The sequence below is a fragment of the Xenopus laevis genome, chromosome 9_10L (assembly GCF_017654675.1).
Source record: "Xenopus laevis strain J_2021 chromosome 9_10L, Xenopus_laevis_v10.1, whole genome shotgun sequence".
Taxonomy (NCBI): domain Eukaryota; kingdom Metazoa; phylum Chordata; class Amphibia; order Anura; family Pipidae; genus Xenopus; species Xenopus laevis.
Genome location: NC_054387.1, coordinates 110,618,209 through 110,631,580, shown reverse-complemented (window position 1 = coordinate 110,631,580; position 13,372 = coordinate 110,618,209). Strand labels below are relative to the sequence as shown.

Here is a 13,372-nt window from a genome sequence, read left to right as displayed (position 1 = left end):
GATGTTCGCGCGAACAAGTTCGCCGGCGAACAGTCCGCTACATCCCTATTGATGAGGCAAATTTCAGAAATTTCATCAAAACTATCAAACTCAGGGAAGGTTTGCAGTTTGGTAGTTTAGAGTAGAAAGAAATATTTTCCCATTTTTAATAGGAGAAAGTGCACTTTCTAAAAATATATAGCTTTCTCTGGTATATTTAATTTTAATGGCTTTCTTGTACATAAAATGCAGTAAATGTGTTGATTTTGCAGTAGCTGAAATGACAGAAATGATAGATCATATGTACTTTTTCATTTTGGGCTCCCTACACACCATATACTGTACTTAGGTAAACCTAAGTACAATGGGCATCAAACTATTCAGTCGATTCCTGGCCTTCATATTTACGATGTTTGATCTTGGTACCTACTGATATGTGATATGATAAGATACTGCAAATTAGAAGCTTTCATGTGATTTTTCAACATTTAAGAAATTGTTATAAAAACCACTAAATTGAAGAAAGGATTGCAGTTGGAGTGTTTAGAGTAAAAATACATACAGCAGAACCCCACTTTTACTTTCCAGAATTTTATGGGTTTCTGGAATTGATTCTTATTTGTTGCAGTCCCATTCATTCAAGCTGTGTTTTTTCTTTCCTGGATTTAAGAGTTTCCCAGAATTTTTGCCATTTTGATGCGTTCCCTGGGAAACATAAAATCAGGGTTCTTCTGTATTTACCCATTTTGTATTAGTCCAATATATATGGCTTCCTGGGGTAAACCTACTGTTAGTGGAATTATTGGCCTTGAAATCTAAAGAATGCTGATTTCTGTACTGGTGCTTTGAAATTCTGATACTCTGGTGCTGGGAGGTTTTGACACATACAAGTCAGATTTCTATAAATTATATAAAATTGTTATTGACATGTTCGGGAGACATAGGACTTTGTATTTTTATGCATAAAATAAAATCTGTTTCTGACACAGTATTATGGAAAATATTATTTTTTTACATTCTTTAGGATCTAGAACCAATATCTTGTTACAGAATGGGAAGTACAAAAAGATTTCATCATATTTAGGTTGCCCTGAAAAAAATACTATATAATTTATCTTGATAAACTAAAAATGCCCCAAAAGTCAAAGAAGAAAACAATGTATTCAAAAATTGTCTGGCAACGCAAGTACCAGAAGCACCAAATCTTCTGGTATTGAAAGGGTTAAACAAAAATGAGCTGTCAATCAATCAACATTGATACATTTGCAGCCACAGAACATTGATTAACCATTGATTTCCAGCTTCAGTAAATACCCTACAGCAGCTGTGTTTATTTCACAAGGACATTCTGCCTTGCAAGGAAAAAGGGGAAAATAGTAGCAAAATTGAAAAACCATGTGAGATCAGGTAAGGTGGAAGCTTTAGCATCAGGGTAAAATCATCTACCTACAAATCAGAACAGGATCCAGTTGGCTTGCCCCAATGAAGTGATCTGTGAACTAATTTTTAATCAACTTCCCCTAGTTGGAGGACACGTTTAGAAAATGTTGAGATATTCAGAAAGTTTTGTGGCTACAGGTAATTTGATGGACAGGATCACTAATTCCATAGAGTCGTGTAGCAAAATGAGCCGTTTTGGGACAAGTATAGAATGTATGAAAGGCGTAATACCAATCAATGGACCAGATTCAATTCAGTGAGAAAGGTTTATCATGTCAAAAGTCATGAAGGAGATTCAGTTTGAGATGCAATTCAATTCAGAAAAAAACTTTGGCTATGGACACTCAGGCTGTTGTCAGCAGCTGTTTTCAGCCTGCGTATTTGGGCTGACACCTCAGCCTGTGTGTGACTGCACACAGGCTGATCAGATCCAAATCAATGGAGCAGGGACACTGAGCAGATCTGCTTCTCTCAGCCTGCAAAAATACACAGGCTGACAACAGCTGCTGAACAGCCACTGACAACAACCTGTGTGCCCATAGCTTTGAGAAATTTAGAGGGACAAAGATGGGTAAGAGTTAATGACAGGGTCTTGGAGAACTAACTTTCTACTGGAAGAAAATGGAAGGAAAGCCTGAAGAAGACGTTAACCTGAATTTGGGAGAGGACACTAGAAGTTACACTTCAGGAGTGGTGGAAGAGAATGGGGATAACACATCTGTGCTGGATGAGTCTGGTACAAAGCCCATTAGACAAGTTGATTCCAAAATTGATTTATTAAGAGCAATTAGTTATTTTGTGCCTGCCTCAGTCCATAGGAAACGGAAGCAAGAATTGCAAGTCTCAACAGTGTAAACAATGGACAATTTTATTAGTATAAAAATGAGAATAAATATGTTGGTTTTACTAAGGGGCTCTTAGATAAACTGTAGGCAAGGGTAACCATGCTTCTCTGGTGGATAATAAATGGATCCCACCACCAGATGATGACATCACATCTTTTCTTAAGAAATATTGAAGAGGCGTCTGTGTTCCACTAAACCAGGTTTCATTCATATCAGTTTAACTTTGCGATGTTTCACAGATTGAGGTTTAAATTTTTTTTTAGTTTTTCACCAAAGCCTGGAATTCTGCAATGAAGATGGAAAAAACAGTCATATAATAATAATGATAATAATAATAATAATAATAAAAGTGTTTTTATTTAAGTGAGGAAGACAAAACATTGCATGTTACAGATATTTTATGTTTTCATATAACAGATTTATGCCTTTATTCTTATTATTACTTGTTTCCATGTACAGAGTTTCCCATTAATCTTTCAAACAAATGATTGAAGTGATGTATATGTGTTTTACTTATATAGCGCTACTTATGTACACAGCACTGTATGTATATGAACCTTTGTGCTGTAAAATTAAAAAAGCTGTATTACTTATTAGCCCATAAAAATAGTTATAACTGGGCAAACTGACTGATTATTCTCTTTTGGACTTGTACATTTTGGTTTTACTTACCTTCAACTCCAATTTTGCCATCACCATCAGAGTCACCAGCTGACAGGAAGGCCTTGGTCTCAGCATCAGTTAAAGCCCTGGCACCGGCGCTGAAGTTCTGGAGGAACAGCCTAACATAGAGGGTTGAATAAGGAAGGAAGAACTCATATTAGCTGAAGAGTACTGAAAGGGAAATCTTCCTACTTCATTTCAAGTTTTTAGGTCATAGAGGGTAATTATTTATATCGGCCCTATTTTTATGAAAGTTTAACTTTGCTCTGGGCCTAAGTCTAATCTCAGCAGTTATATTTTCATATGATTGCAATGAAAGTAAATAGTCATATTCACCGAACCATAAATGCCCATATACTCTATAACACCTGAATATGTGCTCTTACTTCAGTTCATCTTCCTCAATGAAGCCGCTCTGGTCCTGGTCAAGGATGGCAAAGACGTTTTTCACATCAGCTGCAGACTTGCTGCTCAGACCAGACTGGGCAAAGAAAGTTTTGAAGTTGAAGGAGTCAGCAGCTAATTAAGAGAACAAGAGGAATATGTGTTACACTGTCTGAAGTCAAATTTTGTTTAGCGTTATAACATATGATTGCATCTTAAAAGCAAACCATAAATTAAGCTTGCTACAAATGAATACACCTAATTGATTTGAGTTTTAATAACTACGTCCCTCTGCACAGGCTATTAAGGAGTGAATAGCTTCCTATTTAAAAAACATGATTGGTTTACTAGATGGTAATTAAACTAAGTATAAATTCAAGTTGATAGCAAAATAATCCTTTTGGTTTTTTTAAATGTTTTCATAATTTGAAAGACTAACCCTTAACTTATAGGAAAGACCATCCATGTTTCTTTTTGATGCTCAGCTGAAATTTAAACCCTTTCAGCAGGAATAGCCATTTTTAGACACTCAACAGCCGTAACACAGTAAATCTGATGTAACTAGAATTCCCCGCTTCCCCAGCTATCTCTGGTAGCGTGAATATTTTGGCACTTAAATTTGACTACAGCTGGAGTACTGAGAGTTGCTGCCTCTTAATTAAAAAAAACTCTAAAAAGTGTCACCTGTCAAAACAGTGTCAAGAGAGAAAAAATAAAGGTGCAAGGCTTTAAATACCTTGGCAGTTCTGCAGAGCAGAGGAGATGTCAGCTTCACTCAGGAGACCACCGAATGCCATGATCAGTCTAGGGAGAAAGAGCAAAATAATGAGATCACTGTTATAGTAAAGTGCAGGAACATAGCAAGATAAGGGGGAATGATAGAAATATTTTAGGTTGAAGCACAAGTAAGTTTTACTGGATATATTTTTCTTAAAGACAGTGGAATAGCTAAAGCTTAAGTACCTCTAACTAACTATCCTGAACATTTGATAAATATTTATGATTAAGTATTCGTAAACTTTAATGCTTTTATAAAGCTTTTTGCTGAAGCAAATGCATGCGCTGAAATGAAAGAAATAATCATAATAATAATTAATATCACATTATTAAGATCAAATGCTATTAGCAATAACCCGGTTTTTAAGAATGTGTTTTAACTACTGATAAAACAACTTGCAACAATACGTTTTACAAAAAAGACATTTCTTGTAATACAATGTCTAGGGAAGAATATTTGACTCCTCCGGTAAAAGTGGTCGACTACATATCCCTGAGCAAATATTTATCAGAATATTTTTTACTCAGATCTTTTTTCCAAGTGCTATTCATAATTTTTCAGCAATAGAAACTTTTGCGAGAGGCTAGTTCAGGGGAATCCTTTTCATTAGGGAAGCATGGAGAAAAAGTAAAAGTAGAAGTCCAACTTTTTACTACATTTGGAGCAGACACTAAACACACCCTGCTTCCATCCCTATTGAAAGGGATAACTGTTCTACCAGCCATCCATAGGATTCCCTTTTTTCACCCAAAATCTGACACAGCAGCTAACTAATACAAGAAGAGACACATGCTTTACTAAATCCTATAACAAATAATAATAAAAAAAAAATATATATATATATATATTTATATATATATATATATATATTTATATATATATATATATATATATATATATATATATATATATATATATATATATATATATATCAATACAGACTGATAGCATGCAATATTTTAAGTGGCAAGTACATTTCAACATGAAATATGAATGTTTTGAAATTGAAAAATATATAAACAGGAAAATAAATGACTCCACATATTAAACCCTCTTCCAGTGCATGTGTGAGATGAAAGGCCATTGATGCTTTTGATAACTGATGTCCTTATTTCCCAGGTTGAACCAGTGTTTTGTACAAACAGCATTTCCGGTGATTATTTCTTGATCCCCGTTATAGTCCACATTCTTACAGGTGTCTGGATCGTATTGCTCCATTTTTTAAGCTAAAGCTTTGTTTTTCATCTCAAATCCAAATAGCAGTTGATTGAAAAAGTGAGCAGTTCATTCCAGACCAGAAAGGTTTTGCAACTCACCCGAAGTCCCTTTAGCTGGAGTAATGGGACACAAACAATCTTCCTGTAAAAGATGTGTGTCTGTTCTTTTGGTGGGGCCCCTACTTATATATCTTGTAAACTTTTAACCTAACCATATAGAGAAGTCCAGAGACCATGTCCAGATCAGTTTCTCAACTGGTTAGCTAAAAAACATGCAAGCTAATGACTAAAGTATTTATATCCCATAGGAATGCAGATTGTAGATCCACAAACAATCCTGCCCAAGCCTAAAGAAGAGAATCCAATATATTGTATGGGCATTTTACTGATAGAAGTTTTTGCTTTTGACTGATTTAATTCAAACAGAGTTGCATCTTACAATTGTCAATGTTCAATTTGAGTTTTGTTTTATTGTCATCTTGAGGTTTTTTTTCATTCATACTAGACCAGTCAATGAGTTGCTACTTAATAATGTGTTTCATCGGTGGCATATATATATATATAAAGAATAATCTTGGCATATTTACTCCCTACAAATTAAAGCAATACTGACATGTTTCCTATAACCACAATGAACATATCAGTTTTACTAAAGAGTGGGACTGTGCTGTTAGTGCCCCAAAGCATGATCAGTGGCACTTTTCCCATCCTGACACTCTGACCAATCTAATGTTGCTTGAACCCAGAGAGCAGCTGTCAGCCATGTTGAGCTGGTTGCATCTTTTCATTGCTTTCCCCATGGACAGGGGTAAGTGTGGTTTGCATGTGGGCAGCTTTGGGCACTTTAAAATTAAACTACCAGCACAGTCATACACCTTTAGTAATATGAACCTTTCCTACCTTGACCTTGACCTTGACACTACCTATAGGAAAGTGTCAGCATTGCTGATTATATGTGTTGGAAAAAAAATCAAAAGGCAAACCTTTTCAGAATAAGGTAAAGGAAGAGGGACATTTAGAATGTCCTTGGCCCTCAGTTGTCAGAATGTGTTCTTTCTCAAAATATATGGTTTATATGGATCTTTGTACTGTTATGGAGTCTTACAACACATAATACACAGGCAGAGGGATACACAGGCAGGGAGCTTTGTTCGCATTGGAAGCTGAGAAAATTCATTGCACTATTTTAATTTTAAGGTTCCCATACCACATACTATGGTAAATCTTGGGCATCAAACTGTTCAGTAGATCCTTGGTGTTCATATTTAGGATGTTTTATCTTTATGTAAGAAAATGTGCAAGATAAATACAGCAATATTCTTAGGTGATTTTCAAAAATGTCATAAAAAATGCAGTTTGGTAGTTTTAAGTAGAAATACAGGCCTGGGCCAAGCCAGTCGGGCGCCCAAGGAAACCTGGCTGGCCTCTTAGACTTTTGACATTCATCAAAACTATCAAACTCAGGAAAGGTTTGCAGTTTGGTAGTTTAGAGTTTAGTTTTCCCATTTTTAATAGGGAGAATGTACACTTTCTAAAAATATATAGCTTTCTGTGTTTTATGTACTTTTTATGGCTTTCTTGTAAATAAAATGCAGTAAATGTGTTGATTTTGCAGTAGCAGAAATGGCAGAAATGACAGAAATGATAGATCATATGTATTGTCACATACTTAGGTAAACCTAAGCACATTGGGCATCAAACTATTCGGTCGACTCCTGGGGGCAGATTCCATAAAGGGCCAACTGACAAACGCTAGCGAAAATTCACCAGCATGACGTCATTACGTTACTAAAAAGTCCCAAAAAATACTGGCGTCTATTCCTTTTTTGGTAACTGGGTTCCCCCCCACATTTCCAAACATACGGCACATAAACTATACAGTGGGCTCATGTGTAGGGCAATATAACAACTCTATTTTATTTCATTAAGGTTCCCTGGGCTTGTGTAATGTAATGTATTTGCTGCATCATATACGTCCATTCAACTTTAAATTTCCCGCCGTATGCAAATTAGCCTAACCGAAGACCTCTAACAAAGTTGTGCTAGGCATAATTGAATGCTAGCGCATCTTTGCTTTGATCCCTGAAGCAACGCTAGGGGAAATTCGCCACCGTTCGGCACCCTGGACGCAATTTTGCATTTTAGTAAATTAGCGTTGTCTGAGCGAATTTTCGCTTGGCAAAGTGTATCGATGGGTGTGAAGCCGTCACTGGCGACTGCTGATTTCTGGAGTGGTGCTTTGAAAGTGTGGTTTGTGGTGCTGGGAGTTTTTGACACATACAAGTCAGAAATTTCTATAAAACTATACACATTTGTTATTGACATGTTCGGGAGACACAGGACTTTGTATTTTTATGCATAAAATAAAATCTGTTTCAGTATATTGTATATGTCTATATTATGGAAATACAATTTTTTCTATTCTTTAGGAATTTAAGAGCCAATATCTTGTTACAGAATGGGAATTACACAAATATTCCATCATATTTAGGTTGCCCTGAAAAAAATTATATCTTATTTATCATGGTAAACTAAAAATGCCAAATCAAAGAAAACAAAGAGTTCAAAAATTGTCTGACAATGCAAGTACCAGAAGCACCAAATCATCTGGTATTAAAAGGGTTACACCAAAAATAGACTGTCAATCAATCAACACTGATACATTTGCAGCCACAAAACATTAATTAACCATTCATTCCCTGATTTCATAAATACCCCATAGCAGCTGTGTTAATTTCATAAGGGCATTTATTCTGCTTTGCAAGGAAAAAGTATTAGCAAAATTCTAAGTTGGAGGACACGTTTAGAAAATGTTGAGCTATTCAGAACTCTGTGTAGCTGCAGGTACTCTGAGAGTCAGGATAGCTAATTCCATAGAGTGATGTAGGGAAATGAGCAGTTTTAGGTCAAGTATAGAATGTATGGAAGGCGTAATAGCAATCATTGGACCAGATTAAATTCAGTCAGGAAAATGTTTATCATGTGAAAAGACATGGATGAGATTCAATTTGAGATGCAATTCAATTCAGAAAAACGTATCTCTGTTTATCCTGTGAAAACTATATTGAAGTATATGGAAAAAAAATGGATTAGGTGAAAAATCTCATCCATGACTTTTCACATGATAAACCATGAGATTATTGAGATAACTTTTCTCACTGAATTGAATCTGGCCCATTATATGAAATGTACTGGAATAAGAATTCAGACAAATTAAGAGTGACAGAGATGGGTTAGAGTTAATGGAGGGTCTTGGAGAACTATGAAGAAAATGAAACAGAAGCCTGATGAAGACATTAACCTGGGAGAGGATGCCAGAAGTTGCACTTCAGGAGTGGGGGAAGGGGATGAGGATAACAAATCTGTGCTGGATGAGTCTGGTAGAAAACCTATTAGACAAGATGTTTCCAAAATTGATTTATTGAGAACAATTAGTTCTTTTGTGCCTGCCTCAAACCACAGGAAACTGACGCAAGAATTGAAAGTCTCAACAGTGTAAACAATGGACAATTTTATTAGTATAAAAATGAGAATAAATATTTTGGTTTAACGAGGGATCTTAGAAAAACTGTAGGCAAGGGTAACCATGCTTCTCTGGTGGATAAATAAATGGATCCAACCACCGCAGGATGACATCACATCGTGTCCTTAAGGAGAAATATTGAAGAGGCGTCTGTGTTCCACTAAACCAGGTTTCATTCGTATCAGTTTAACTTTGCGATGTTTCACATATTAAGGTTTAAAAAAATAAAATTTAGTTTTTCACCAAAGCCTGGAATTCTGCAATGAAGATGGAAAAATAATCATGAAATAATAATAATAATTATAATAAAAAAGATTATATTATTTAGGAAGACAAAACATTGCATGCTACACATATTTGTAGCTTATCTTCCTTTTACGTATTTGTTACTGTATTTCAGGTGTTCCCTGGGTAATATGTTTGCACATACAGTAACACATTTATGCCTTTATTCTTATTATTACTTGTTTTGCTGTACAGAGTTTCCCATTAATCTTTCAAACAAATTCCTGGTTTTTAAGGGTCAATATCAAATGTATCCAACCCAGCTTAACTATGTAACTGTCTTTAAGACTATTTAATTGTATTTGTTTCAGTTATTCAGAGATTTGTAAGAGAAATGTAAATTTTTAAAATTATTTCTTGCCAAGGATGTATATGTGTTTTACTTATATAGCGCCACTTATGTACACACACTGTATGTATATGAGCCTTTGTACTGTAAAACTAAAAAAGCTGTATTACTTATTAGCCTATAAAATATTCATAACTGGGCAAACTGATTGATTATTTTATTTTGGCCTTGCAAAAATTTTTTTCACTTACCTTCAACACCAATTTTGCCATCACCATCAGAGTCTCCAGCTGACAGGAAGGCCTTGGTCTCAGCATCAGTTAAAGCCCTGGCACCGGCGCTGAAGTTCTGGAGGAACAGCCTAACATAGAAGGTGGAATAAGGAAGGGGGAACTCAAATAAGATGGAAAGTATTGAAAAGGTAAGTTTCTAATTGAAAGATTAATCTTCCCACTTCTGTTCAAGTTATAGTGGGTAATTATTTATATCAGTCCTATTTTTATAAAAGTGCAACTTTGCTCTGGGCCCAAGTCTAATCTTAGCAGTTATATTTTTTTATCCCATTCATACTGACCTAACTGTAAATGCCCATATACTCTATAACACCTGAATATGTGCTCTTACTTCAGTTCATCTTCCTCAATGAAGCCGCTCTGGTCCTGGTCAAGGATGGCAAAGACGTTTTTCACATCAGCTGCAGACTTGCTGCTCAGACCAGACTGGGCAAAGAAAGTTTTGAAGTTGAAGGAGTCAGCAGCTGGTTAAGAGAATAAGAGGAATATTTGTTAAACAGTATGAAGTCAAATTTGGTTTAGCGTTATAACATATGATTGCACCTTAACAGATTGCATCTGAAAAGCAAACCATAAATTAAGCTTGCTACAAATGAATACCCCTAACTGATAGTTTTCAATAACTACATCCCTCTGCACAGGCTATTAAGGAGAGAATAGCTTCCTATTTTAAAAAAAACATGATTGGGTTACTTGATGGTAATTAAAATTCATGTTGATGGCAAAATAATCCTATTGGTTTTTATAAATATTTTTCATAGTTTTAAAGAATAGCCCTTCACTTATAGGGTGATTGTAGAAATTCGCTTTTTGATGATCAGTTGAATTTAAACCTCTACAGTAGGAATATTCCGTTTTTGACACTTCAGCCTTAATTATAGTAGATCTTAAATTTGGCACTTAAATTTGACTACAGCTGGAGTACTGAAAGTTGCTGCCCCTTAATTAAAAAAAACGCTAAAAAAGTGTCACATGTCCAAACAGTGTCAAGGGAGAAAAAATAAAGACGCAAGACTTTAAGATACCTTGGCAGTTCTGCAGAGCAGAGGAGATGTCAGCTTCACTCAGGAGACCACCGAATGCCATGATCAGTCTAGGGAGAAAGAGCAAAATAATGAGATCACTGTTATAGTAAAGTGCAGGAACATAGCAAGATAAGGGGGAATGAAAGAATTCTAATAACAATACAAGGGAAACATTTTAGGTTGAAGCACATGTAAGCACATGTAAGCACATGTAAGTTTTAATGGATATCTTTTTATGAAAGACAGTGGAATAGATAAAGCTTTAACTAACTATCCTGATATAATAAATATTTCTGATTAAGTATTCGTAAACTTTAACACTTATATAAAACTTTTTGCTGATACAAATGCATGCGCTGAACCCTTTGCCTAACATGAAAGAAACTCCTTGTTGAAAATCAGAATGCTAAATATCACATTATTAAGACAAAATTAGCAATAACCCAGTTCTGCAACAATATGTTTTACAAAAATACATTTTTCCAAGTGCTAGACCTATTTTTTCAGCTATAGAAACTTTTGCGGGAGACTAGTTCAGAGGAATACTTTTCATTAGGGAAGCCTGGAGAAAATTTTGCTGGTGCATGTTGTCTGTGTGACCTTCTGTAGATAAATCAAAGTTGTAGAAGTCCAACTTTGCTATATTTGGAGCTGGCACCACATGCACCCTGCATCCATCCCTATTGAAAGGGATAACTGTTCTACCAGCCATCCATAGGATTCCCTTCTGTCACTCAAAATATGACACAGCAGCTAACTAATACAAGAATAAACACATGCTTCACTAAGTCCTTAATCAAATAATATATATGTATATATATATATATATATATATATATATATATATATATATATATATCAATACAGACTGATATCATGCAATATTTTAAGTGCCGAATACATTTCAACATGAAATATGACTGTTTTGAAATGGAAAAATATATAAACATGAAAATGAAATGACTCCACAAATTAAACCCTCTTCCAGTGTTTTTTTTTAAATGAAAGGCCATTGGTGCTTTTGATAACTGATGTCCTTATTTCCCAGGTGGAACCAGTGGTTTGTACAAATACAATTTCGATTGATTATTTCTTGATCCCCATTATAGTCCACATTCCAACAGGATCTCTGGATCGTATTGCTCCATTTTTTAAGCTGAAGCTTTGTTTTTAACCTCAAATCCAAATAGTAGTTGATTTAAAAGTGAGCAGTTCATTCCAGACCAGAAAGGTTTTGCAACTCACCCGAAGTCCCTTTAGCTGGAGTAATGGGATACAAACAATCTTCCTGTGACAGATGTGTGTCTGTCTTTTTGGTGGGGCCTCTACTTATATATCTTGTAAACTCTTAACCTAACCATATAGAGAAGTCCAGAGACCATGTCCAGATCAGTTTCTCAGCTGGTTAGCTAAAAAACATGCAAGCTAATGACTAAAGTATTTATATCCCATAGGAATGCAAATTGTAGCTCCATGAACAATTATATTCAAGCCTACAGAAGAGAATCCCATATATTCTATGGGCATTTTCTGATTTTAAAAGATTTTGCTTTTTCCTGATGTAATTCAAAGAGAGGTGCATCTTGCTCTTGTCAGTGTTTAATTTGAATTTTGTTTTATTTTGAGGTTTTTTTTCCATTTATACTAGACCAGTCAAGGAGTTGCTAATTAATAATTTCTTTCATCTGTGACATATATATAATAAAAACATAATCTTGGCATATTTACTCCTTACAAATTAAAGTAATACTCACATGTTCCTATAACTATAATGAACATATCAGTTTTACTAAAGAGTGGGACTGTGCTGTTAGTACCCCAAAGCATGATCAGTGGCACTTTTCCCATCCTGACACTCTGACCAATCTAATGTTGCCTGAACTCAGAGAGCCGGCTGTCAGCCATGTTGGGATGGTTGCATCGTGATCCTTTTATTGCTTTCCCCTTTGATCTGGTGCAAATGAACAGGGGGTAAGTGGGGTTTGCATATGGGCAGTTATGGGCACTTTAAAATTAAACTAACAGCACAGTGACTCACTTTTAGTAATATACTGACACTTTCCTATTTATACCTATAGGAAAGTGTCAGCATTGCTTTAAATGTGATGGAAAAAAAATCAAAAGTCTTACAACATATAATACACAGGCAGAGGGATACACAGGCAGGGGGCTTTGTTCACATTGGAAGCTAGGAAAACTCATTGCACTGTTTTAATGTTAAGGTCTCCATGCTTCATACTATAGTATATCTTGGGGTTCATATTTAGGATGTTTTATCTTTATATGTAAGAAAATGTGCAAGATAAATATAGCATAATTCTTTGGTAATTTTCAGAAATGTCATAAAAAATGCATTTTGTTAGTTTTAAGTAGAAATACATCTTTACCCAGGCCCGGGACAAGCCAGCTGCCCACCCAAGGCAACCCGGTCGGACACTTCACCCCCCTGCTGGCAAGGCCTGGAGTGTGCATGCACATGTGTCCAGAAATGCACATGCACATACGTCTGGGAGTGCGCATGTGCGCCCGATATTTCAATTCATGGAGGGGGAAGAGATCAGGTAAAGAAGCACCCTGGAGAGTTCTGGTGGGAGAGAAAGGGTCCGGACTAGGGGTAGGCTCATAGAAGAGGTACATGCTTGGCTCCCCTA

The 13,372-nt window shown here is 35.6% G+C and overlaps 2 protein-coding genes across 2 annotated transcripts; both read right to left on the bottom strand.

Moving 5' to 3' along the window:
• Nucleotides 1-2,224: 2,224 nt before the first annotated feature.
• Nucleotides 2,225-5,468, bottom strand: ocm4.8.L (oncomodulin 4 gene 8 L homeolog). Its single transcript, XM_018236418.2, has 5 exons — nucleotides 5,406-5,468; nucleotides 4,048-4,115; nucleotides 3,314-3,446; nucleotides 2,937-3,046; nucleotides 2,225-2,549 (listed from the first exon to the last, which is right to left on the bottom strand). The coding sequence occupies exons 2-5, from the start codon at nucleotides 4,106-4,108 to the stop codon at nucleotides 2,524-2,526; spliced, it is 330 nt and encodes a 109-aa protein (XP_018091907.1). The 5' UTR covers nucleotides 4,109-4,115; nucleotides 5,406-5,468; the 3' UTR covers nucleotides 2,225-2,523.
• Nucleotides 5,469-8,802: 3,334 nt separating this feature from the next.
• Nucleotides 8,803-12,039, bottom strand: ocm4.7.L (oncomodulin 4 gene 7 L homeolog). Its single transcript, XM_018236420.2, has 5 exons — nucleotides 11,967-12,039; nucleotides 10,722-10,789; nucleotides 10,028-10,160; nucleotides 9,655-9,764; nucleotides 8,803-9,086 (listed from the first exon to the last, which is right to left on the bottom strand). Exons 2-5 carry the CDS (start codon nucleotides 10,780-10,782, stop codon nucleotides 9,061-9,063), a joined length of 330 nt encoding a protein of 109 aa, XP_018091909.1. The 5' UTR covers nucleotides 10,783-10,789; nucleotides 11,967-12,039; the 3' UTR covers nucleotides 8,803-9,060.
• Nucleotides 12,040-13,372: the final 1,333 nt, after the last annotated feature.

Bases quoted from the DNA above. Each gene is read 5' to 3' on its own strand.
- ocm4.8.L (XM_018236418.2), bottom strand. From the start codon at position 4,108: ATGGCATTCGGTGGTCTCCTGAGTGAAGCTGACATCTCCTCTGCTCTG. The intron at 3,447-4,047 runs GTATTTAAAGCC...TCTCTTAATTAG, and splicing joins TGCTCTGCAGAACTGCCAAG to CTGCTGACTCCTTCAACTTC. The intron at 2,550-2,936 runs GTAAGTAAAACC...TCTTCATTGCAG, and splicing joins TGGCAAAATTGGAGTTGAAG to AATTCCAGGCTTTGGTGAAA.
- ocm4.7.L (XM_018236420.2), bottom strand. From the start codon at position 10,782: ATGGCATTCGGTGGTCTCCTGAGTGAAGCTGACATCTCCTCTGCTCTG. The intron at 10,161-10,721 runs GTATCTTAAAGT...TCTCTTAACCAG, and splicing joins TGCTCTGCAGAACTGCCAAG to CTGCTGACTCCTTCAACTTC. The intron at 9,765-10,027 runs GTAAGAGCACAT...CTTCTATGTTAG, and splicing joins ATTGAGGAAGATGAACTGAA to GCTGTTCCTCCAGAACTTCA.